Consider the following 27,002-nt stretch of genomic DNA (forward strand, 5'->3'; position numbering starts at 1 on the left):
TGTGACGGGGTATACATTCCATCACAAAAGATCAATAGATCTGCAACACTCAAGGAAAGACAATATGCTAAGACCAGCTAGGTTTCAGCAGGATTCATAAGGCAAAGTTGAAGAGAATCCTAATTTGCATGTCATTTACATAAGAGGTAAAACAAGGGAAAGATGTGACTGGAGAAGAGAAAAGAAACTTATATAGACTCAAGCCTTAGCCAGTGAAAGAAGGGTCCTTGAATGGAACCACTTGTGACCCCTTTACAAGACTTCTAAACTAAGGAAGAACAGAAGTAGCGTTCTTGGCAACAAGGACAACTATGAGTGACTCTTGGGGGGATGCATGCATGACCAAGGGCACAAACTTTATCACTGTGACAAGAGGTGACTGGAGACCAAAAGTGACCTCAGAGAGACCAGAGGTGACCAGAGACTAGAAGTGACCCCCCAGAGTGACTGGAGGCAACTGAAGACTGGAAGGGCCCTGGGAGGAACCCAAAGCAACTGGAAAAATCACCCAAGAAGACTCAACCAGGGCCTCGGGAGGAACCCAAAGCAACTGGGAGAATCACCCAAAAAGACTCAACCAATCAACCATCCACATAAATTGGTGTCAAAAGTGTGATATTGAAACTACTTGTGAGCAATAAAAGAGATTCCTTTAGCGAAAATACCAACCATGTTGTGGCAGGGAAAAATGGTCACTGAAGTGGGCCTGAAATGGATGGCTGAACAACTACAAGCGCAACATGAAGCTATGGAGAGGCGGTTTTTGCCCAGACTCTGGAACAAAAGTGGTAGAGGCAACAACCCATTCTGAACTAGGACAGTTGGCAGACAAGAAATATATCATGCCATCCACCCAGACCTGGGTATTGATGTAATGACCTGAAGACTAGCGACAGAACCCGGTGAGTGGACTAAGAGTCTGGTATTAACAAAATTGGGACCTGACAATGGTCCTGGGGCTTTTTTAGCCACCTTCAAACAAGTAGCCACGATGGCTCAGTGGCCAAGTAACCAGTAGGCCATTAGATTAGGCCCTTTCCTAACTGGAAAGGCATAAGCAGCCTACTGGGTGTTGGATACAACTAAAGCCCTTGATTATCTTGATTCTCTACCTCCCCTGCCCAGCAACAATGATAAAACAACTACAAACAATCCAAAACACAGCACTGAGACTTATCTATTCATTAAGGAAACATGACCACAACACAGAGGCATACCTCAACTCACATTGGCTTCCAATTCCGGCAAGAATACTATTCAAATTCTACTGTTTACTATTTAAAACCATAAACGGCGACAGCCTAACCTACCTGAATAATCACCTCATCCAAACCACATCTACTAGACATAGGAAAACTCACACTCCATTCACGCACCCTCCAATCAAAGAAATCAAACGGAAAAAACTATATGATGGCTTCCTAGCCCCACAAGCAGCAAAACTCCAATCTAATAATTATGACACCAGATTACAAAATGTTCAGAAAAGAAATAAAGACTCTACTTTTCAAGAAATTCCTCAAACGACTTAATACCTCTAGCTCCTTCTCACTTTTCAATACCTTCCCGATTCCCCAAAGCAACCTTATCTACTCTTTATCTCCTCTAGAAATTACTAGATATGTTTTTCTTGTAATATGTTTTTGTAATTCTTTTATAATCCACCTTGAACTGCAAGGCAATGGCGGAATAGAAATCTCTAATGTAATGTAATTACCAACAGGTTAAAACTGCTATTCAGGACTGACTGGGCTTTCAGTCAAGTGCTACTGAAGGAAGTTTCGAATGAAAGAGTTCCAGAGAGGCAACTGGCCCCAAGCCTTGGCCCAACAGCTACTAAACTGGGCTACCCATTGGCTGGAGCCAGAGCGAAAACCAATACAAGACGTGTTGAATATAATTGTGCTGGAGCAATTTTTAATGATCCTCCTACCTTCGGGTGTGGATACCCAGACAAGCCCCAATCTCATTATAGAAGGCTACTGAATTAGCTGAGAGAATGACACAAGAACAGAATTTCTCCGCATCCCCAAAGATAACAACAGGAAACCATCCAGAGTCATTCTTTAGTGCAGGGGTGTCCAACCTGCGGCCCGAGGACCGCATGCAGGCCTGTGAATTATTTTGTGCGGCCCCAGTCAAGGGCGATGCAGTGTTTTCCTCTGCTGCCCTCAGGTGTTTACCATCTTGCCGGCTCCCTCCTCTGTCTTGCTGCAGTGTTTATGCGGCCCCAGAAACATTTTTTTCGGCTAATGCGGCCCAGGGAAGTCAAAAGGTTGGACATCCCTGCTTTAGTGCCTATCTCAACAAGTCACTCTTCAATAGAAAGCTTGAGAGTCAGTGGCTGTGTCCATTCATACTCTGATTCTTCTCTTTCTCCTTAAAGAATGACATGGGGATGGTTAACTGTGGGAACAGGGACAAATTATATCCCTGTATCATTTGGGGAGGGTTATGAGAGACCCTGGGAGGCTCAGAGAAAGAAGGAGGTGCCACCCTCCAAGCCCTAGGGGGTCAGGAAAATTTTTGAATAAAACCAAGGGAAGTCTCAGGAATTCTAGGAAGAACTATTTATTTATTTAAAACATTTATAACCCCCTTAAACCTAAGCGGTTTACATAAAACCAAATATAATCAGCATGCAACTAACACATACATAGATAAATAGAGAAACACATTAGGGAAGAAAGACAATGGCAGGACCCAGTACGTTTCTGATATGGGGACCCAAATTCTGGGCAAGGACTGGGATGGGATGCAGGCACTGCTGAGGCCCCGGGTTGTAGGTGTTTCCACGAGAGTTCAGGACTACCCTTTGGAGGAGGCTGGCCCTTTCCAATTAGAAAAACTTCCCTTTCGCGACCCCAGAGGTTATAGGTGAATCTAAGAAAACTAGGTAGCCCAAATCTATGAGACAAGAGAAATGGAAGGATTTGATACCTTCCACCTGAATGGAGGATTTAGAAAAAGAGGTTCTTGACAAATTTCAACACTTTCCCCAGGAACAAAAAAAAGATTCATCTTTGCAGGTTTATTGAGCTAAGGTAGACCAGGGAATGGACCTCGGCTGGAATGAAGTATACCCCCCATTTGAGATAAACAATAATTTACTAAACCAAGTAACCAGAGACAAGTTACAAGGGAAAATAAAAACTCAAATTATGATTCCCAAAGTATTCAGGAACCCCCTTCTTAACTCCAGCTTATGCACACATATTGGCCGGCCACTTAGCAGAGGCAGGGACTTCCGAGCGATTAACAACATGATTTTTCTGGCCTGGCATTTTTCAAGACATAAGAGACTATTCCGGGTCAAGTCTGAGTGCCAGAAAGTTCCCCAATGAGCTCCTGAAAATAACCCCATGGAAAGGGTGGCCGTGGATTTGCTAGGCCCTTAGAATAAACTAGGACAGACTATCAATACCTGCTGTAATGTTTGATTTTACTACCCGGCATCCTTGAGCCATTCCACTGAAAAAAACATCCACTCCAGTAATAGCACAAGAACTGTTAAAAATATTTTGCCAAACGGGCTTTCCCCGAGAGCTATTCACCGATCATGGAGCAAACTTCCTTTTCCGAACTTTAGAAGTGTTATTCCGAAAGTTTGAAGTTAAACACCTGAGAACAACCACGTACCATCCACAGACTGAGGACCATGTGGAACACTTTAAGCAAACATTAATCCGCATGATGAAGAAGTGCCTCGGAGAAAGCACTGTTGAATGGGATAAAGCAGTATCATACATTCTCTTCACAAACCGTGAAGTCTTGCAAACCTCCCTGGGATTCTCTCCTTTAGAGTTAATGTTCGGGAGACAACCCCAAAACACCCAGGATGTGGTAAGAGACAGCTGGGCCAAGCCAGAAGACAAGGTAATCTCAGTACCAGAATATGTACAAACCCTCAGGAAAACCTTAGAGAAGATAAGTGGAAAGGTCCAGGAGAATCTAGAAAGTGCTCAAAAGCAACAGAAAACTTATTATGACAAAAAAAACAAAAGAAAGAATCTTCAAACCACAGGACAAAGTTATGGCAATGATGCCCACTTTGAATAATAAACTATTGGCCCTGTGGAAGGGGCCCTTTGTGATTGTGGAGATTGGGTCCAGTGATATACCAGATGAATTTGGGGAAAGGAAGAAGTCAAGTATATCACATCAACCTACTGAAAACCTGGGTTGACCATGAAGGGCAAGCACGCAAGATGGTCAATGAAGATGTAAATTTAGGACTCAAAGTCAAATCGTTACAAGAGGAACATCAGGTAAAGATTGGAGAGATACTAACCCCATCTCAAAAAAAATAACTGCTGGTTATCCATTTCAGTGATGTTTTCTCTACGATACCAGCACCCCCAATACACCAGCAGGCAAGATTTCCGCAGGAAGGGAAAAAAAAACAGGCAAAGTGAACAGCAGCGGTGGCAAGCCCTCAGCAGATGACCTGCCGGCACGAGCTCTCTCCTAGTGATGGGGCGAGCTGCTGGAGAGATGGAGCCAAGTGGGGCTGGTGATCTACCTCTGACCCCTCTGCAATCTACCTGTTGGACCTACCTGTAATAGAGGAAGTTAATCTGACTCTCTAATGCAACTCCCTGGACATAACAATATGCCAATGATGACCTACTTGAACTTGTAACTATGTAGTAACTATGTATTTGCAACTATGACCTAACTGTATTAGCAAATGTACTTGCAATTCTATTGAATGTCCATGTCAAACTGTCCATTGTAACTTCCTGGGTAACTGACCCAACCTCTTGTAATGTAATCCGACCTTGAACTGAATAGGTAAAGGAGGAATAGAAAACTACTTCAACTACCTGATTAACTTAACATAACATAAGTGGTCTAATCTATTGTGGTTTTCCAGTGTTGTCATTCCCCCTATGTTTTGGGGTTTTCTTTTGGAGAGGTACAATATATTTACTGAAATTTAAAGTGAAGTAACAAAAAACACACTATCAATATACTGTATGTCAAAAAGCCATTCATAGGAAAATTTGTACAACATAGCAGGATGAACTCTAACAAAGGGTTTACAGGTTACAAACAGCAAAGAATAACAAAGGAAAAGAAATACCACAAAGAACTATAACAAAAGGGACCTGATAGCAGCATCCCTCCAAATATCATCTCTATATCAGCAAAATATCTGACAACATTATCTGGATTAGGAAGGCATGTTATGCACACTATAACATTGGGCACTGAACCAGAAGAGGATATGAGAGAGAGAGAAAGAAAAAAGGGGAGGGCATGAACACACAACTAAAAACAAGAAATGGTTATGACCCCCATGGAATTCTGGTTGAAGATGGTTACAGTGCCATTGCCATGTTGTTGTACTTGCTCTTTGGGTAGAACTCAGCTCTGTCACTCATAATGCCATATCTGTTTTCCTGGTCATTTTAAAGGTATCACAATTTACAAAAAAGTTCTGCTACGATGGTAAATATTCTAACTCCTGGATGCTACTATAAATGGAAAACCACAAAGAAAAAAGGTGGAACATGTGTTTCTGGATGATACTGGAACAGTTTATTAAAAATACATAAAAATCTGAATATTAAAAACAAAACACTATGGTTTACAAAAACCACAATCTGTGTTAACAACAATTTAGCTACTATGATGTCAGAAAACCAGTTTGCTCATAACAAAGATCAGGAAAAATCTGAAGAACATGCTATTCGGATCCAACACGGTCCATGTTTTGGCTAGATTATGCCTTCATCAGGAGTCCTTAAAAAATTATAAATGAATAAATTCCTAATAAAGCAAATGAAAATGTTAAGAAATAAACAGAATAGAAGGCAGTGGAAAGATTGCACTCAAGTGAAATGCTCAATTAAGAGAAAATGAAATATGAACAAAGTTGAAACCATGTCATTTCAATAACCCGAGATTGTGAGTAAAATTAGAACATTTCATCTCTGTTTTCACGTAATCATTTGTCACTTTTTATTCAATTTACTTTATTCACGATCATATCTGTCTCATTTACTATTTGTTATTAAATCTTTCCACAACTCACACTTTCACGGATCTTTATTATTTCACTCAATCAACATTTTACTTACAATCCCAGGTTATGAATTTGACATGGTTTCAACTTTGTTCATATTTTATTTTCTCTTAAATGGGCATTTCACTTGAATGCAATGTTTGCACTGTCTTCTGTATTGATTTCTTAACACTTTCATTTGCTTTATTGGGCTCTCTTACAGAGAGGATGAGATAATGGTGGCTAGGCAGACTAGATGGACCATTTGGCCTTTATCTGCCATCATGTTTCCATTTCTTTAAGGACCCCTGATGAAGACATAATCTAATCAAAACACAGACCGTGTTGGGTCTGAATAGCCCATTTAGCAGATTTTTCCTGATCTTTGTTATGAACAAACTGGTGTTCTGACATCATATTTATTTATTTCTAATATTTCTAGACCACCTAAAACTAAGCAGTTAACAATAGAAAAACATTCACAATAATTCATATACAGTGTTACCTTGGATTATGAGCATAATCCTTTCCAGGAGCATGCTCATAATCCAAAATGCTCGTTTATCAAAGCAAAGTTCCCCACAGAAAATAGTGGCAACAGCAACAATTCGTACCAGAACCCAGGGTCTGTACCTGTCGGGTGCCAGGTGCTGCAGCGCCACCTCCTCCGTCCGTCATCTGAAGAAGAACCCCACAGTGCCGCTTCGGGGAGGATGCCTGTAATGTCCGCCAGCCACCGGAGAACCCCAAAGTGCCACTTCAGAGGGATGCCTCCTTCATCCGCCGGCCAGCCCTCCACATCAGATGCCCCTCGCATGCTGGAGAGCCCCCCACCCGAGCCCACGCAGCCGATCTCCGCCCCACCCACACGCTGCGCACGACGCCAATGATTGACGCTGTGCGCGTCACACGCAACACGCAGGCGGGACGGCACCCAGCCACGCAGGCCCAGACAGAGGTCCTCCAACCTGCAGAAGGCACCCAACGTGGAAGGCTGGCCGGAAGACGAAAGAGGAATCCCCCGAAGCGGCGCTTCCTGGTCTGTAAGTGCTCGTTTATCAGGGCAGTGCTCGGTTTGTGAGTCAAAAGTTTGCTGAGTGTTTTGCTCGTCTTGCAAAACACTCGCAAACCGAGGTTCCACTGTACAATACATTTACAAAATGTATTCAAATAATATTACAATTAGTGGCTACATTGTTGTTAACACAGATTGCAGTTTTTATAAATCATAGTGTTTTGTTAGTTTTATTGTGGAACACAGGTCTTCTTTGTGGTTTTGCTGGTATAAAACGATCATAACTTGTAAACTTGTATACAAGAAAAAACTTTTCTGTGAATTATCATGTGCCCAATATGTCTTGTGTAAATTACTGTGCAATCAACCTCTGAAAAGTTGAAGACTAGGAATAAAGCTTTGACAGAATTAGAATCAACATACAACCAAAACCTATATAACTAACCCACCCCCCTTTTACGAAGCTATGTTCGGCTTTTTTATCACCGGCTGTAGTGGTATTAGCTCCGGATTAGCACAGAATTTTTATGAGCATTAGAGCTAATATCATTGCAGCTGGCGAAAAAAAAAAAAGCCTTATGCAGCTTCGTAAAAGGGTACCTAAGTTAAGTAAATCACTTCTCTGCATATGCTGATAGCTAATTCTGGCTGCATTTTTTAAACCCCTCCATAAATAACTTGCCAACCACGCTTGTCTGCTGTTGGTGCATATTTTCATCAATAAAAATTGTTTGACCTAAAAACAGTGGATTTTCCCACAAGTTCACCTTAATATAATGGTTTATGAATTTTATTTTCATAAAAAAGTGCTTCTCACCATCAAGAGTTTAGAAAAACTTAGAATTTCACCAATAATAATTTTTATTTTGTTCTTTTTTTCCTTGGTTAAATATACTCAAATACAGTACTTTAAAAACTCAGGGTAAATAATGCATAAATGCTTCTTATGAATAAATTCTGAGGGAGTAGAGCAATTCACAGATATAAAACAAACTTGTAACATGTCCCTGTTCTGCCCTACTCAAATAAAATTCATTTTTCTCTCTGGTTAAATAGTTTATTTGACCTCTGTCTGTCCTAGCTTGGTAGAAGTCAGTGAAAATGTCTAATTACACTCAAAGGTAACAGTTCCCACCATTAATTACCATGTTATCATTGTGCTGAAGTTTACCCTGGCTCTAGCCAGACTACACTGCCATAATTCTCTTGTACACGGGAAAGGGTTTTCATTTCTCAAATAAATCTAACAAATACTTTGCTATAATGAAAACCTCTATGCCACAACTCAGATCTCTCCTGGCCCTTTTTAGATCTCAGGTCCACGCTACCATTTTTAAAAAATCACTCACTAGATGACTAGATGTCTTCTGTCATTCCAGCATTGTTGCCGTGTTGATATATTGCCGTGTTGCTCTGAGTGGGGGGGGAGGGGAACTTGTCTTTGGGGGATGGGTACTATGGATTTTTTTTCCAGAAACTTCTCTAAATCTTTTTTAAACTCTCCTATGCTAACCACTTTTACCATATTCTCTGGCATCAAATTCTAGAGCTCAATGACATTCTGAGTGAAGAAATAGTTTCTCCAATTTATTCTAAATGTGCTACTTAGTAACTTCATTATGTGCCTCCTAGTCTGTCTACTTTTGGAAAGAGTAAACAAGTGATTCATGTCTACCCATTCCATGCCATCCATGCATAGTGCTTGAGTGCATAAAGGAGAACATGGGCATGTCATAGTCACAGAGGTGATCTTGAGCGTACTTCTCAAGACTATAGCCTTAGGGGAGATTTGGCCAACCCTTATCAGGCAAAGGAATTTGCCTGATAAGGGTTGGCCAAATCTCCCCTAAGGCTATAGTCTTGAGAAGTACGCTCAAGATCACCTCTGTGACTATGACATGCCCATGTTCTCCTTTATGCACTCAAGCACTATGCATGGATGGCATGGAATGGGTAGACATGAATCACTTGTTTACTCTTTCCAAAAGTAGACAGACTAGGAGGCACATAATGAAGTTACTAAGTAGCACATTTAGAATAAATTGGAGAAACTATTTCTTCACTCAGAATGTCATTGAGCTCTAGAATTTGATGCCAGAGAATATGGTAAAAGTGGTTAGCATAGGAGAGTTTAAAAAAGATTTAGAGAAGTTTCTGGAAAAAAAATCCATAGTACCCATCCCCCAAAGACAAGTTCCCCTCCCCCCCCACTCAGAGCAACACGGCAATATATCAACACGGCAACAATGCTGGAATGAGCCAAGGTCCCAGTGTTTGATAGACCTCAGCCCGCGAGGGGAGGAGTATAGGAAACAATTTGTAATGGAGCACAGCAGAGGCAAAGAAAAAGGCAATGAATACAACAACAACAAAAAACCCAAACAAACAGGTGCACCAAAAGTCATATAGCAACAATATCCCAAGCCTCAGAACCCCCCCCCCCCACCCAACCAAAACCAAAAGAAGAAAGAGGAGAAAAAAAAGAAAAAAAAAACCTCCTCAGCCAACCCATTAAGAAGGAAGGTCGGAAAATCCACTGCTTATTCATGGGATAAGCAGCATAAAATTAATTTTACTCTTTTGGGATCACTAGGTACTTGTAACCTGGAATGATCACTATTGCAAACAGGATGCTGGGCTTGATGGACCTGTGTTCTGCCCAGTGCAGAGATGCCTATGTACTTTACATTCATTTTCACCAATATAAGAAATCCTGGACGGTTTTGCCAGCCTCATTCTGAAGCAACAAAAAGCACTGTGTAGGGAACTGTAGCATAGATGTACTTCACGGCATGAAGAAAGTTCAGCATCAGAAAGAAGAGAATCTCAGCACAGGGGGGAGAAAGGGCAATGAACGGGCAGAGTAACTCATGCAACAGTCGTTCAATCAGCAATGAGGGGTGACCACCACTACTGCTGTTCTAACCTGCACTTTGTTCTGTGCCACAGCTACTTTCTTTTGGTATTCCTGGACTTTGGATTTTTCTACTGGGCTGCCAGGCTCCTTCTCCTCCAGCTCCTGCAGCTGCTGCTGACTTTCACTCAGTTCCTTATGCACCTGCTCCGATTCCTTCTCCAGCTCAGAGATTTTCAGGCAGTACTGCTTGTTCATTGCTTGGGCGTCCTTCCCTGGAAGAGCACAAGCAAGAATTGTAGAAAACAAAGAGGTTATGATCACTTGGGACATCCCTATGCCAACTGATAAAAAGCTGGTTGCCAGCAAACCAGATATAGTAGTAAAAGAGAAAAACACCAGAATGTTTATAGAGGTGTCAGTCCCAAGTGATTACTCGGTGAACTGCATGGAGGGAAGATCCTCAAGTACCAAGGAATGCAGTATGAGACTAAGAAAATGTGGCAGAAAGATACAGAAATATTTCCCATCATTTTGGGAACTTCCAAGCGTACCTGGATATATTACTTATACATGTTATAGCTTCTGAATGCCAGAAAGTATGTGGTGCATTCAATAATTTATCTATCTCAGTAGGAAAGAAAAGAGTTTTCCCAAAATTTTTATTTTTCAATATAATCCCGATAGCTACATACATTTCATCCACTTTTCATGCAATGACTTTAACCCCTTTGAAAAGAATTCTGTTCTGACTCTTTTTGATATACACAGCTACATACCTTTTTGAACCGTTACGTGGCGGAAGAGTTGACCTTGGCTGAAACACATTTAGAAAAAGCATTATATAAGGGTATTAGTAAGGGTGTTGTACCCCGGATTTACTTGGCCTTGGTGAATCACTCTGATCCAATCTCTGTCTACAAACAACGTTGGGATAGGGACCTCTAGATTACTTTTACAGCCTAACAATGGGATCAAAGTCTTTCTTGTTTGCTTAATGTGTCTATTGATAGTTCTTTAAGAAAAAAAGGACATAAAATGTTGTTCCGCTGATACTACACACCAGCTCGTATCCGAGCATAGTTTAACCTGGGTGATGGAGCCTATTGGCGGAATTGTGGTGACCAGGGGGATATGTTCCATATTTGGTGGGCTTGCCCAAAAATTAGTGGCTTTTGGAACTCAGTATATGCTTTGAGGCAACAGATCATAGGTGGGCATTATCCAGGGCAGGCAGAGCATTGTCTTTTGCATGTACGTCTTCCCGGGGTTCGTCCCTTAGTTCATCAGCTGCCTCCCACATTTTTGTGACAGATAGGCTGGTATTGGCAAGAGCATGGAAATCTCGTTCACCACCGTCCGTGACAGCAATACTTCATAGATTGGATTTTATCTTTCTGATGACCAAATGAACTACCCTAAACTCAGATCATCTGGTGTTTGGGACCCATATATCTCTTGAAAAGATGCACGATTATCCTCTTTTTTTATGTCAACTTTCCTGGTTTGGGGATCCCTCCTTCTACTATATATTTTCTGTTGATTTTCTAGCCTGTAGATGAACCTCCAAGGGAAGGGGTGGGGTTTTCTTTTGTTAGTCTTGAATGTTATCAGCAGATTTTCTTCTGATTTAATAGTTGGTGGTTTGTATTGTATTATCTGTTTGACTGGCCAACTTGTTATGTATCTTGTATTTTGATTTGTATTTTTTGAAAACTCAATTTAAAAAAGTTCTTAAAAAAAGAAAATAATTCTGTTTGACCTTCAAACAAGGACTTTACAGCTTCCTTGATGTCTTCATCAATTGATAACCACTGTTCATGAAGAGATTTCTTCAAAACTCAGAACAGGAAATAATCCAAGGGAGCCAGGTCAGCACTGTAGGGTGGATGGTTCAACTGCTGAAACCCACATTCTCGAATAGCAGCCTGGTGCACTGTCGTGAAGAAGCAGCACACCTGCTGTGACTTTTCTTCATCTTTTCTCCTTGATTGTCTCCCTCAAAACAATCATTGTGTTGGTGTAAATCTCCCCGGTTATGGTTGTCTTGTGTGGCATGAACTCCAGAAGCAAAATCCTTCATCATCCCAGAAGAAAGTTGCCATGACTCTTACTGCAGATTTTTCTGTCTTGAACTATTTTGGGGTGGGGGATGACTTTTGGTTCCACTGCATTGACTTCAATTTGGACTCATGATTTCTGTGATAGACCCAAGTCTCATCTCCAGTCACCAAATGATAAAAAAATTCACTTGGTCTTCAAGGAGCATCTTCAAGTTCCCCTGACAGCACTGGAGACTTATGGTCATCTGACATGGTGTCAGCATTCTTGGAACCCATTTTGCACTAAGCTTGGACATGTCCAACTTTTCAAGAATTATTTTCCCAAATGTACCTGCTGAGATGCTCATTTCTTCAGCTATTTGGGAAACCTTAATTAGTCTGTCTGAAAATTAAATTCTCAACTTTCTTGCATATTTCTCTGGAACTTGCTTCCACAGGCCATCCAGTGTGAGGGTCATCTTCAATGGACTCTTTACCCCACTTAAACTGCTTGCTTCAAAATTTTACTTTGTAGGATGATGGGTCAAACTCACCATAACCTGCAGTCATGTGTTCATGGATCTCCTTTAGCTTTATCCCTTCTTTTGTGAGAAATTTTATCACTGAATGGTGCTCCAAATCTAGCAGTTTCTAACTTAATTTGCACGAGGACTCTCCTCACATTCTGCCTCTTGGACGGTTAAGACTCACACTAAGTTGCAATTGTGCATGAGTAACCTTGAGACATGTCACAACATGATTGCTACTTTCTTTCATACTCAAGTAGATAAATTATTGAATGCCCCTCGAAGCTCTCTTTGGCAGAATTAAAGTACTGCGGTGGGCATTTGCAGTAAATTTGAGAGACTGCCCTGGCTTAGGAGGGAGGTTCATTCCTGTCACGCTATGCACAAAACTAACTACTTGAAGAAATTACCCTTCAGTATCACAGTTTCCCAAAATGTCAATCCATAGCTGGGTAGAGCTACTCCCCATCTATTCTTTTTGAAGTTTTAATTCAAAAATGTGTCTTTTGATATAGTGCCTACATGGAGCAAAACCCATCAGTGTTTAAATAACCAATTACTGTGAGTGATTACCTAATTCCCTGAATTCTTCCATCTCCTGTCCCTTCCTTCCAAATCCTATCCCAACCTGCTCATACCACTACTACTACTTATCATTTCTATAGCGCTACCAGGCATAAGGAGCGCTGTACACCAAACATGGAAGAGACTGACCACAAGGCTAAGTTATAGTCTCAGCAAAGGTTATGGATATTTTCCTTTATTAGCTAGGAATGTATGTCTTCTAAGAATATAGATCAAGATTTTATGACAGAGACATTAAGAAAGGTTCCTAAAGTCACTGAAAGATCACCCATATGTTTCACTTTGTTTAGTCTTTATCCCTTTAATCACCATCATTTGCTGTCACAGAGTTCTGAGAGAAGAACTTTAGTCTAGCATAGTGATATTTATTATTTTTGAGCCAGTGCAAGAGCCAAGACCATCAAGGGACAAAGCAGCAGCACTATGAGGTTGGCTGAGAAGGGAGTCCCCCTCTGTTGATGTGAGCAGCTTTGTCCCTTAGGTACAGAATCATGAAACTAAAATAATGTCTGATCCTCTACAGTCTCTTGCTCCTTCAGACTATCTTCCCCTCCCCAACAAACACTCTCTTCAATTCCATCCCAGCCAGTCTCAACCCCTATTTACCTCTCCTACCAGCTGGTCTCCACCATCCTATTTCCACTCCTACTCAATATGGTTCTCTTCCCAGTTGGTCAATCCCTTTCTCACCTTTTTCAGAGGCTGCCTGGGCCACCTCCAGAACACCTGATCTGTTTAACTGCAGTACCAGAGACCACATTTATACTCTGTTCTCACTGTGTGGCTCCAATTCACTGAAAGCTAAGCATTACCAGAAACAAACAAGACAGCTGTTCCAGAGGCAGCACTAATTACAAACCTTTTCCAAATTCATACAGTTTGATATTTATTTAGGTTCTTTAGGACAGATATTTGGTCTAACACACAGCAGTTCCCCAACCTGTCCTGGGGAACATCAGACCAGTCAGATTTTCAGGATATCCACAATGAATATTCTTGAAATACAGTTGCATGCACTGTCTCTAATACATGTACATTTCTCTCATGCATATTCATTGTGGATAAAGTCTGCTACCTAGGGTTCCTCAGGACTGGTTTGGGAACCATTGGTCTAAGCCAGGGGTGTCCAACCTGCGGCCCCGTGAAGTATTTTGTGCGGCTCCAGTCGAGGGCAATGCAGTGTTTTCCTCTGCTGCCCCCGGGTGTTTACCCTCTTGCTGGCACCCTCCTCTGTCTTGCTACAGCATTTGTGCGGCCCCAGAAACATTTTTTTTGGCCAATGCGGCCCAGGGAAGCCAAAAGGTTGGACACCCCTGGTCTAAGTTATAAATTAACACAGACTTAAACTTAAGTCTGTGTTACTTTATAGCATAGACCAGACATGGGCAAATTATGGCCCCATTTAGCGTTTTAATCCAGCCCGTTGAAAATTTTCTGCCGGTTCATGCAGGCCGGCAAGCTCAGGGGGGCCTGATGAGCTCCGACATTTTGCTTCCCAGCCTCTGACAGTGGCTTCCTTCCCTCCGCTCCCCTCCCAACAGCTCTCAGTACTTGCCTGCAGCAGTACCAGTAACATCAGCGCAGTGATTCACTTAGGCAGCCTTGGGGCTTTTGCTGAGTCACGGCCCACCTCTGATGATGAAACTTCTTCTTTCCTCAGAGGCGGGCGTGATCCATCAAAGGACCCAAGGCTGCCTAAGTGAATCACTGTGCTGATGCTACTGGCACTGTTGCAGGCAAGTACTGAAAGCTGCTGGGAGGGGAGCGGAGGGAAGGGAAGGAAGCCACTTTTGGAGGCTGGGAAGCTGCTGGAGTAAGGAAAATAAAGGGAAAGCTACTACTGGACCTGGAGGGAGGGAGAAGGAGAGATGCTGCTGGAAGGGGAGGAGGGAAAGGGAAGGGAAGAGAGTTACAGTTAAATAGGGGGAGGAGGGAAAGAAGAAGGGGTACTGCTGGACAGAGGAGGAAAAATGGAAGGAAACAGCTGGCAGGGAGATTAGAAGAGGGGAAGGTGTTAGGGTGGAATGGAGAGATTAGATGAGGGAAAGGAGAGAGACAGAGGAATGAGAAAGTAGAGAGAGATTGATGCTGGGAAGAGGGTCAGCAGAGAAATAAGGAGAGAGGGACAAAGATGCTAGATCTGGTGTAGAAATAAAAATGAAGAGAGCAGTGAAGCTGGAATGAATCATGTAAAAAGGAGAGAGGAGGCGCAGGCTGGATGGAAAGGGGAGAGGGGCATAGAAAGAAGGCAGATACCATATGGAAGGGGGAGAAGGCAGACAGTGGATGGGGGGATTCTTTCTTTGTTTCTTTCTGCCTTAGCCCTTTCTCTTGCCATCATCATTCTGCGGTGCATCAGAACCCCCCACTTCAGTCGCCCGGCCCCTCTGGCAAATTTAAGAACCCATTGTGGCCCACGAGTTAAAAAGTTTGCCCACCCCTGATATAGACCAATGGTTCCCAAGGCAGCAGAGTCTACATCAGCTTACTAAGGAATAAATCTGGTACCAAAAAATGTTTGTTACAAGACAGATCCAGACACAGTCACAAAAATTAGTATTCCCCATACAAGCTTTAAAGGCTTAAACTAGATGAGTGTAGTAAAGTCTTGAAATATCTTATACTGCACTTCTCTCTATAAGCATGTATAAGTTCCCTGGAATAATCCATGCTAGATCTAAGCACCACTGGGGACAAGTCTGCTACACATCTGTTTGCCATGTACCATATATATTCGAATATAAACTGAGATTTTGGGGCCCAAAAATGGGGGTCTCTGTTTATATTTGGGCCAGCACCCAGCGCCTACCTGCCCTCCTCCCTGACTTGTTGCAGGCCTCCAACGGGCTGCCAGGCTCGGCACCCTGTCTCCCCTCCCTGCCCATTGTACTTCCTCTCTGCCACATACCCGGAATCCCTGGTGGTCTAGAGGTGTAGCGGGCAGGAACGAGCTTTCCATTCTCCTGCCCCGCTACTAAACCAGTTGGTCGCTACCTTGAATTCTGGGTTCAGCTGTACTGAGCAGGAGTGTGCTTTGATGCTGCTGCTCAGTGCTGAGTGGCTTCCTGCGAATTCTTGCGAGACTCGCTGCAGCCATTCAGGAAGCTGCTCAGCACCGAGCAGCAGCGCCAAAGCATGCTCCTGCTTGGTACAGCTGTAGCCAGAACTCACAGCAGTGACTAACCGGTTTAGCAGTGGGGCAGGAGCATGGAAAGCTCGCTCCTGCCCGCTACACCTCTGGACCACCAGGGATTGCAGTTACGCAGCAGAGAGGAGGTACAATGGACAGGGCAGGGAGGGGGGGACATGGTGGAGAGCCTAGCAGGGCACGGCAAGGAGGGAAGGGGGCTCAGTGCAGTGCCTGGCAGGGAGGGGGTTGGGTACAGAGCATGACAGGGGAGGGAGGGGGCACTGGGTACAGATCTTGGCAGGGCAGGGCATTTGAATATTAAACCGCCCAACTTATATTCAAGTCAACCATTTTTCCTCTTTTTTTGAGGGAAAAATGGGGGTCTCGACTTGTATTCGGATCAACTTATATTTGAGTAGCACACAAATCACAGGCCTGTGGACTTTTCAAAAAAGTATAAAAGCAATATACACACAGGCCTTATTTCAGAAGCACTTAGTAGCTATGTATCTAGAGCCCACCAGTTTTAATGAGCTCCTTGATAAGTTCTTCCTTCATACGGATGTTGATTGCTAATTCACGGACTTTCTGCTGAGCTTGTAGCAGCCTCCATTCTGAGTTCTTCCCAGAATGAATCCCAAAAGGATGATTTCCATCAAGAACAGCTGAAATGAAAAAATAGAGTATTTTAAAATTACTATGACTGAAACCTTGAATTTGAGTTGAGACATATGGGGAGTTAATGTGTTGCTAATCAATTTATTGATTTAAAATATCTATTCATTTAAACCAGTTTACAACACAAGAAATACTTTGATAATAAATAAATCCATAACTTATAACATAATACACAAGATCTTGGACACGGTCTTGGACGAAGGGAATCTACGGGACCCCAATCAACATGGATTCACCAAGGGTAGGTCCTGCCAATCAAACCTCATCAGCTTCTTTGACTGGGTAACAAAAAGACTGGATGAAGGAGAATCACTGGACATAGTGTACCTGGACTTCAGTAAAGCTTTTGACAGCGTCCCACACCGCAGACTGTTAAACAAGATGAAATTGATGGGGTTAGGAGAGACTCTGACGGCATGGGTCAATGATTGGCTGAGTGGCAGACTTCAGAGGGTGATGGTTAACGGTACTTTCTCTGAGACATCGGAAGTGACCAGCGGGGTGCCGCAGGGCTCAGTCTTGGGTCCACTCCTCTTCAACATATTCATAGGAGATCTGACTCAAGGGCTTCATGGTAAAGTAACATTATTCGCCGACGACGCCAAACTATGTAATATGGTAAGCGAGGGCAAGCTACAAGATAGTATGGTGCAGGACCTACGTACATTGGAAAGCTGGTCCTCAACCTGGCAGCTGGGCTTCAATGCTGGAAAGTGTAAGGTCATGCACCTGGGTAGCAGAAACCCGTGCAGAACTTATACCTTGAACGGGGAGACCTTGACCAGGACTTCAGCAGAACGAGATTTAGGAGTAATCATCAGCGCAGACATGAAATCTGCCAATCAGGTGGAGAAGGCTTCATCAAGGGCAAGACAGATGCTGGGTTGCATCCGTAGAAGTTTCGTCAGCAGAAAGCCTGCAGTCATAATGCCATTATACAGGACCATGGTGAGACCTCATCTGGAATACTGCGTGCAATTCTGGAATCCACATTATCGCAAGGACATGCAGAGGATCGAGTCGGTCCAAAGGATGGCCACCAGAATGGTCTCAGGGCTTAAAGGTCTCTCGTACGAAGCAAGACTAAACAGTTTGCAGCTCTACACTCTCGAGGAACGCAGGGAGAGGGGAGACATGATTGAGACGTTTAAATACATCACCGGACGTATAGAAGTGGAAGATAACATTTTCCTTCTCAGAGGCCCCTCAACCACAAGGGGGCACCCGCTCAAACTCAAGGGCGGAAAATTTCACGGCGACACCAGGAAGTATTTCTTCACGGAGCGAGTGATTGATCAATGGAACAAGCTTCCAGTACAGGTAATCGAGGCCAGCAGCGTGCCAGATTTTAAGAATAAATGGGACGCCCATGTGGGATCCCTAAGTGGATCAGGGTAGAACATTGGCTAATATTAAGGGGAGGGTCTATAGAGTGGGCAGACTTGATGGGCCTTGGCCCTTTTCTGCCGTCATCTTTCTATGTTTCTATGTTTCTAAGATGAATCATAATGTGCTATTATAAAACTTGAAAGAATCTTACGATTATACTTTCTACAACTACCTACTCATTCACAAAATAATATAGCTAAAAAGATGGACTACACAACTTCTGGCCCACATATTTCATCTGTAATTTCTCTATTTGCCTAGGGTATCCATATCATTCTCTAAAATCAGTGGCTTCTGCAGTGGATTTACAGTGAGATAAGATAGTTTTTTGTTATTTGCAAAGATGGATATTTGTCTTACTTATTCCTTCATTTAGATCACTGAGGTGGAAGGCAGTTTTCAATAAGATCTAGCTAGCTATCAAAAAGTAATTACACTAGACACATTTAAACATTGTTAATAAAAAGGAGAGACTAATTGGAACAGCAACTGGGACATGTCCCCCTAATGAAACAAAAAGATGAGGACATGAAAATCTCGGAAAACTGTAAAAACAATTTGTATATATACTTCAGGAGCAAAATAAAACAAATTTAAAGATAAATGATTCCACGGTGTACTATTTGGGCGTGAAGTAGAAAAACCAGTTTTTTAACTCAGTTTTGAATCTAATGAAGTGGAAATAAGATTCAGATATGAATTATTCCTTATTTCACATCATGTCCCAGTGCCAGATGATACTATTTTAAGTACCTATATTCTGCCCTTTTGGCTCTGGTCAGTCAAAGCAGATTATAATAATTCCACTCAAGAAAAAAATCATAATACAACACAAATCACTTGCATACATAACTCTGGGTGAATGTTAGATGGAACAATGTACTGTGCTCTTTCTGTGCTTACTGTGCAAGCTCTTGTGCGCCTTTCCAACAGTGACATCATCATTGCTGTCCTGGACTTGTGCATGGCTGGTTCTGCTATCTCCCTCACTTGTTATACTTGCAGGATTCACTTCTTTGTTCTTCTGAGATGGACCCTCATTTCTACTAAAAGTAGACAAAAATATGCATTTAGTCTCAGTCTTCTGATTTATACTATTAGCCCCTAATCGGTGGCATAGATTCTACTTGTCAGCCCTGCAAAGAAATGGGTGGGAGTAGAATCAGGGAAAAAAACGAAGTCCACTTATAGCTATTCCTCTGTCTTCTGATGTAGATTTCCCCCTGCCCTGCAGGCCCTTTCTGATATTTTGCTTGGGGACCCTCAACTTGAACTTGTGCCACTGCTCCATACCCCTCTCCAGACCTACACTACAGCACAGTTACTTACCGTAACAGGTGTTATCCAGGGACAGCAGGCAGATATTCTCCACATGTGGGTGACATCATCGACAGAGCCCCCTAGTGGACGTTTTCGCAAGTAGACTTGCTCGAAGACCTTCAGGCTTGCGATTGGCCTGTGCATGCGCGCGTGCCCCTCCCGCCCTGCCTAGGGCATGCGTCTCCTCAGTGTGTCCTCAGTTCAGATAGCAAGCAAAGAAGCCAACCACGGGGAGGTGGGTGGGTTGCGAGAATATCTGCCTGCTGTCCCTGGATAACACCTGTTATGGTAAGTAACTGTGCTTTATCCCAGGACAAGCAGGCAGCATATTCTCTACATGTGGGTGACCTCCAAGCTAACTACAATGGGATGGAGGGAAAGTTGGCAATTCAGGAGAACAGATGCTGCAAAACAGACTGGCCAAAGCGGCCGTCACGCCTGGAAAAAGCATCTAGACCGTAGTGCAAGGTGAACGTATGAACCGAGGACCAAGTGGCAGCTTTACAGATTTCCTTGATGGGAGTCAAGCGGAGGAAAGCAACAGATGCCGCCATCGCTCTGACCCTGTGGCCTGTGACTCGGCTCGTCAGGGAGAGACCAGCCTGAGCGTAACAGAAAGAGATACAAGCGGCCAACCAGCTCGAAATGGTCCGCTTAGAAACAGAGCAACCTAAGCAATTTGGATCGAAAGAGATCAACAGCTGGGGAGCAGTACGGTGGGGAGCGGTGCGCTTTAAGTAGAAGGCCAGCGCACGCTTACAATCAAGAGAATGCAGAGCCACTTCTCCAGGGTGAGAATGAGGCTTCGGAAAAAACACAGGAAGAACAATGGATTGGTTGATGTGAAAATCAGAAACAATCTTGGGCAAGAACTTAGGATGGGTACGGAGGACCACCTTATCATGATGGAAGACAGTGAAAGGTGGGTCCGCAACCAAGGCTTGAAGCTCACTGACCCGACGGGCAGAAGTGAGAGCAATAAGGAACACCACCTTCCAAGCAAGATACTTCAAGTGAGCCCGCGCCAGCGGATCGAACGGGGGTTTCATCAAATGAGCAAGGACCACGTTAAGATCCCAAACCACCGGAGGAGGTTTAAGGGGCGGATGAAAGTGGAAAAGTCCTTTCATGAAGCGGGAGACCACAGGATGAACAGAGATAGGCTTCCCGTCAATCAGCTGATGAAAAGCAGCAATGGCACTAAGGTGGACACGAACCGAAGAGGACCGAGTCCAGAGCCAGACAAGTGTAACAGGTAATCCAGGACAGCAGATAAGGAGGCAGATAGAAGCTCCAGCTGTCGAGCAGAACACCAGGAAGAAAAACGGATCCACTTCTGATGGTAACATTGGCAAGTGGACTCCTTCCGAGACGCTTCCAGGACATCCAGGACAGGCTGGGAGAGCTGGAACGAGGAAGTCTCGAGGAACCAAGCCGTTAAGTGCAGAGACTGGAGGTTGGGATGAAGCAGAGAACCCTGATTCTGCGTAAGCAGAGAAGGAAATATAGCAGAAGAAGAGGCTCCCTGGTACTGAGTTGCAACAGAAGGGAGAACCAAGGTTGCCGGGGCCACCGAGGAGCTACCAGAATCATGGTGGCATGCGAAGACTTGAGCTTGACGAGAGTCTTCAGAATCAGAGGGAAAGGAGGGAACGCATATAGGAACGCGTTCGTCCAATCTAGAAAGAAAGCATCCGCCTCGATCCTGAGAGGGGTGTAAACCCTGGAGCAGAAGCGGGGCAACTTGTGATTGAGGGGGGATGCAAACAGATCGATGTCCGGAGTCTCCCAACGAGCAAACACCTGATGAAGGGTTAGGGAGTGGAGAGACCACTCGTGAGGCTGCAGAAGACGACTCAATTTGTCTGCCAGACAGTTCCGCTGGCCCTGAATGTAGACAGCTCGAATTAATATGTTGCGGCAGACGGCCCAATCCTAGAGCCACATTGCCTCCTGGCACAGGGACTGGGACCCGTGACCCCCTGTTTGTTGATATAATACATAGCGACCTGGTTGTCCGTGCGAACCAGCACCACCCAGTCGTGAAGCAGATGACAAAAAGCTGTCAGAGCGAGGAAAATCGCTTGAAGCTCCAAAAGACTGATGTGACAAAGACGGTTGGCACAGGACCAAAGACCCTGGGTGCGCAGACCGACCAGATGAGCCCCCCAAGCATAGGTCGACGAGTCTGTCGTGAGGACCTTCTGCGGATGAGGAGCATGGAACAGAAAACGTCTGGAAAGATTGGAAGAGAGCATCCACCAACGGAGAGACTTCCTCAACAAAGGAGTCATGACAATGCGTTGAGAGAGAGGATCCCGAACCTGGTTCCACTGGGACGCCAGAGTCCATTGAGGAATATGGATGTGAAGTCTGGCAAAAGGAGTCACGTGAACCGTGGAGGCCATATGACATAGGAGGATCATGAGCCGAGCCGGAGCCGAGTGCAGATGAGTCACCATGCGGCACAACCGGATAAGGGCCTCCTGACGAGGCCGAGGCAAGAAGGAGCGGAGGTGCACCGTGTCCAAGACCGCTCCGATAAACTCGAGAGACTGGGACGGACAGAGGTGGGACTTGGAAAAGTTCACCTCAAAGCCGAGACTCTGAAGGTGCAAGATAGTCTGTTCCGTCGCTCGCAGGACTTCGTTGCGAGAGGACGCTTTGATTAACCAGTCGTTGAGGTAGGGAAACACGGATGCACAGGGCCGCAGCTACCACAACCAGACACTTCGTGAAGACCCTCGGAGAGGCCGCCAGGCCGAAGGGAAGAACACGATACTGAAGATGGAGATTCCCCACCCGGAATCTCAAATACCGACGAGAGGCCGGATGCATCGGAATGTGTGTATACGCGTCCTTGAGGTCCAGTGAGCACAGCCAGTCCCCCTTCGTCCAAGTGGGGATACAACGTGGGAAGGGTGAGCATTCTGAATCATTCCCATACCATAAACTTGTTCAGAGCATGGAGGTCCAGGATCGGACACAGATCCCCCGTCTTCTTGGGTACCAGAAAGTACCGGGAATAAAACCCGGAGTTCCACTGTTCCTTGGGAACCTCCTCGACCGCCCTCAGGCGAAGAAGGGCCTGAGCTTCCTGCAGAAGGAGAGGAAGCTGAGACTGAGCAGAAGGAAACTCTCTTGGAGGCAGGTCCAGGGGTACGCGACTGAAGTGGAGGGAGTACCCCTCCTTGATGATACATAGTACTCAGTTGTTGGTGGTAATATTTGCCCATTGGGCAAAGAAATGATGGAGACGACCCCCGATGGGAAATGGGGAAGGCTCCATGAGGAAGGGAGCCCGAAGGCTCATACTGGAATTGTCAAAAGGATGGCCCGGATTTGGCCGGGGCCAGCGGCTGAATTTTAGGTTGACGTTGTTGCTGCTGCGGAGGCCGTTTTGAAGGAGGCCTAGAGAAAGCAGGAGTGGATTTCTGTGGATACCTCCGGAGAGGAATTTTATATTGGCGAGCCGGAGAGGTCTTAGGTTTAAGTATGACGCAAAAGACCGCTCGTGGTCCAAGAGGCGCTTCGTGGCTGCCTCGATGGAATCATCGAAGAGCTCATGACCCACACATGGGAGATTGGCAAGACGATCCTGTAGATTCGGATCCATATCCACAAGACGCATAGCGATCGAAAGGCTATGACTCTCGAGGATAATTCAAAAGCGTCATAAGAGGCCTGAAACATATACGGGTGGAGCTGGGAGAGGGTCTCCACGAGGAGATGAAACTCCTGGTGCCGAGGCTCTGGCAGAGCCTCTCGGAACGAGCGTAGGACATCAATACACAACCGAAGGTAGGACGTGAAGAAGAAACTGTAGTTAAGGACACGGTTCGCCATCATCGAGTTCTGATAAAGACTGTGACCAAATTTGTCCATCGTACGGCCCTCCCTGCCAGGGGGGATAGCATCACAGACCTTTGAGGGGTTAGACTTCTTCAAAGAAGACTCAACCACCAAGGATTGGTGGGAAAGCTGAGCACCCTCAAACCCTTTAACGGGAGTAGTCCGGTAACGGGACTCCAACTTGGAGGGAATAGCTGTGACAGCATAAGGAGTCTCCAGGTTCCGGAGAAACTTCTGCCGAAGAACCTGATGCAATGCAAGGCGAAGTGCCTCACGAGGCATATTGTCAACTCCCAGTTTCGTCAGGTATTCCTGCGTAAAGCAGGAGTCGGACTGAAGATCCAATTTCAGAGCTCTGCCCATGTCAGAGATGAAACGAGAAAAGGAGGAGGTCCAAGAAGAGGATTCATCCTCTGGAGGAGACTCCGACCGAGATCGGGGCGTAGCCGAGAAAGAGGGAGAAACCTCTCTGGAATAGTAAGCCGGAGCCTCAAGTCCCGTGAATGGGAGATGGAAGAGGTTCGACTAAGGCATGTAGGGGGCGTTGAACAACGGCCCTGTGCCAAATGGACCGGAGAAGACCCCGGAATCCGAGGAAATCACTGAGAGAGCTTCGGAGAAGACGGGTTATAGGAAAAATCCCCAACAGGCTTCGAAGCAGGCCCCTTAGAAGCCAACAAGCTTTTCGATGGGGAACAAACACTAGAGTTCAATTCGAGGACAAGCGTGTGTGTAGATGATCTCGAGGTCGGACACCTGCCCTGACAGGGCGGGGAAGACCGGGGCTTTTTAGAAGAGGCAAGCTTCACCCCAGTAGCGGAGGAAACACGACCCCCCGGCCGGGACCCCCGAAAGGTCCTCGGCGCCTCAGGGGAGGAAGAATCGCTCAAGGGAACCCGACGAGTCTTGCGTGTGATGCCTCGAGAAATGAGGGGACGCTCAGGCTGGGCAGACCGCGACTGGGTCGAGACCGAGGCCACAGGCGTCGAGGTTGGACGAGTTGGCTTACCACCGAGGAAAGCTGTGTGGTAATAATAGCCTTAAGCATGTCCTCGAACATAGGCACGGAGACCAAAGGAAGGTGGGTCGAGGGTGCAGCAGTGCGCTCCTTCAGGGGCGACCTCAAGGATGAGTATTCCCTACGTGAGGAGGCACGCTTAGAATGATGTCTCAAAGACGCCGATGACGCAGCGCTGACATGAGACTCAGAGGAAGGCTTCTTTGCCATCACACCTGAGGAGGAAAGAGGAGACTTACCCGAGGCCGGAGTAGCAGAAGAGGCCGAGGCTGGAGCCTTCGAGGCCGAGGACTTCGAGGCCGAAGCACCCAACGAGGTAGCTGAGGCCGAGGAGTTCGAGGCCGAGGCGCCCAACGAGGGTGCCGAGGCCGAGCTCGAGGCCTGCCCCGCAGGATCCTTGGGGCCAAAGAGTTGAAGAATCTTGGCTATCCATCGACGAAGAGCCTGTGGTTGAAGAGTCGCACAACGGGGACATGACTCAGCGCTGTGTTCTGCACCCAGGCACTCAACACACCAACGATGGGGATCGGTGATAGAGATAACCTGGTTACAATGAGTGCAGTTTTAAAATCAGGAACGAGGCCGGGACATAAGAAAAAACATGGCCGCGGCCCCGCAAGGTCAGGCGGCCAGGTAAGGATCGGGAGCCCAGTCAAAAATATACGAACTGAAAAATAATAAAGACGCGAGCACAGCGACCTAATGAAAATAATAAAGAAAGCAGCGGTGCAAGAGGGACAATGAGATTGTGCAGCAAGGGAGCAGTGCTTCTGGCTCCGCGGAAAACATTGAACTGAGGACACACTGAGGAGACGCATGCCCTAGGCTGGGCGGGAGGGGCACGCGCGCATGCGCGGGCCAATCGCAAGCCTGAAGGTCTTCGAGCAAGTCTGCTTGCGAAAACGTCCGCTAGGGGGCTCCGTCGGTGACGTCACCCACATGTAGAGAATATGCTGCCTGCTTGTCCTGGGATAACTGTTGTTCTTCTCAAGTCCACACAAACATCCTTTGGACTCCAAACAAATATACATAATATATTTAAGTTCATTGGCACCTATCTGTTAGCACCTGGCATAGAATGCATGCACACCTTGGTATGGATACATGCCACACCATGTAACTTCAAGGGTCACAGTACCTAAAGATATCTTTCCCTGAATACAGCAGACTGTGTAGGCATGAAATGTGAAAGCTCCATCGGCCAGAGAAGGGATGAAACAATGAGGCTGCTGGTCAAGCAGGACTAGGGAGGTCATGTGTACAAGCTGGTGAGCAGGTACTCTGGGGTCCATAGGCAGCGGAATGATTTTTCATTTAGGGTGGCCCAAAGGTTCCACCCTAGCTTCAGCAGGATCCTGTGGCATGACCTCTCTCTCCAGCTCCCGACTCCCCCACCTACCTTCCACAGTCAAGGTAGTTTTAAATCTTCCGGCAGCTGCCGCACAGCAGCAATGAGCAGGTCCGCCCTGTAAGTCTTCATTCTGCAGCAACACTGTGTGGCGGCTGCTGGAAGATTAAAAATTACAGCAACCGGGAGGAGGTGTTGGGGGAGTAGAACCATAACTGACTCTGACTGCCAATTTTTGGGGAGGCCTTGGTACCTGTGGACTCCCCACCCATTCCGACGCCTATGCTGGGGCCATCTGTGGACACATCCACTGGGTATCAGCTACTCAAGTAATAAAGCTTCATGGTCACACTGTTTTGTGTGACCTTTAGAACAGAAGGAAATTCCTCTATTTCTACATTGGTAATCCCTGTTACTGAATTATGCCATAGTCAACTGAAGAAATATTAATGTAATTTTCTCTCAACTCCTTACCTGCATTTAATCTGAGCACTGGTTGGTTCTTTTTCCATTTTAAAATCATCATCCTCATCTGCTGAGATATAGCCTGCCACTTTTGAATCTTCACTGGAATCTTTGTCTAGCACAGTATCTCCATCTACCAGGGCACACAACAAACCCTCACCGTGGCTCTGGCATCCCTCAACTGTGCTTTCGACCATATGGGATGTGCTACAGCCAGAAAACTGCTCCACAAGGAGACAGACAAAAGAAGAAGTTACAGTCAAATGCATTGACACTAGGACGCTAGCTTCAAATGATACTCATGCAGCTTGGAAAAGAGACAGTTAAGGAGGGATTGCTGGTTTGAATTGTAGGGTATATTCTTTATGAGGTCTACAAAATCCTGAGCGATGTAGAAGAGGTGAAAGCAAATCAATTGCTTACGCTTTCAAAAAGTAAAAAGACCAGGAGACAATTTAAGTGGAAATAATTTTCAAACAAATAGGAGGAAATATTTTTTCACTCAATGAATAATTAAGCTCCGGAACTCTTTGCCAGAGAATGAGGTAACAGTGATTAGCTGGAGGAAAAGCTATTGAGACAGACATGGGGACGCCTCATGATACCCTGGTATTGGTAGTATAGAATGTTGCTACTAATTGGGTTTCTAGCAGGTACTTGTAACCTGGATTGGCCATTTTGGAAACAGGATACTGAGCTACATGGACCATTGGTTTGACCCAGTACGGCTTTTCTTACCTAGTTGTACACCCAGTCTGAACCAAAAATT

General features: G+C 45.2%; 1 protein-coding gene across 3 annotated transcripts in view; it reads right to left on the reverse strand.

The window, feature by feature from the left end:
* The window catches only part of KIF7 (kinesin family member 7), a 119,010-nt gene that overhangs the window by 41,847 nt on the left and 50,161 nt on the right, over positions 1-27,002 (reverse strand). For 2 of the 3 annotated variants that reach the window (XM_033942836.1, XM_033942839.1), the window contains exons 7-10: positions 26,243-26,454; positions 19,134-19,276; positions 16,685-16,828; positions 9,952-10,154 (exon numbers count right to left, since the gene is read on the reverse strand). In XM_033942836.1, coding sequence (XP_033798727.1) covers positions 9,952-10,154; positions 16,685-16,828; positions 19,134-19,276; positions 26,243-26,454 — 702 coding nt within the window. The remainder of the gene's footprint in view (positions 1-9,951; positions 10,155-16,684; positions 16,829-19,133; positions 19,277-26,242; positions 26,455-27,002) is intronic. The other variant, XM_033942837.1, reaches the window with a different exon arrangement.

The sequence above is a fragment of the Geotrypetes seraphini genome, chromosome 4, assembly GCF_902459505.1.
Source record: "Geotrypetes seraphini chromosome 4, aGeoSer1.1, whole genome shotgun sequence".
Lineage (NCBI taxonomy): Eukaryota > Metazoa > Chordata > Amphibia > Gymnophiona > Dermophiidae > Geotrypetes > Geotrypetes seraphini.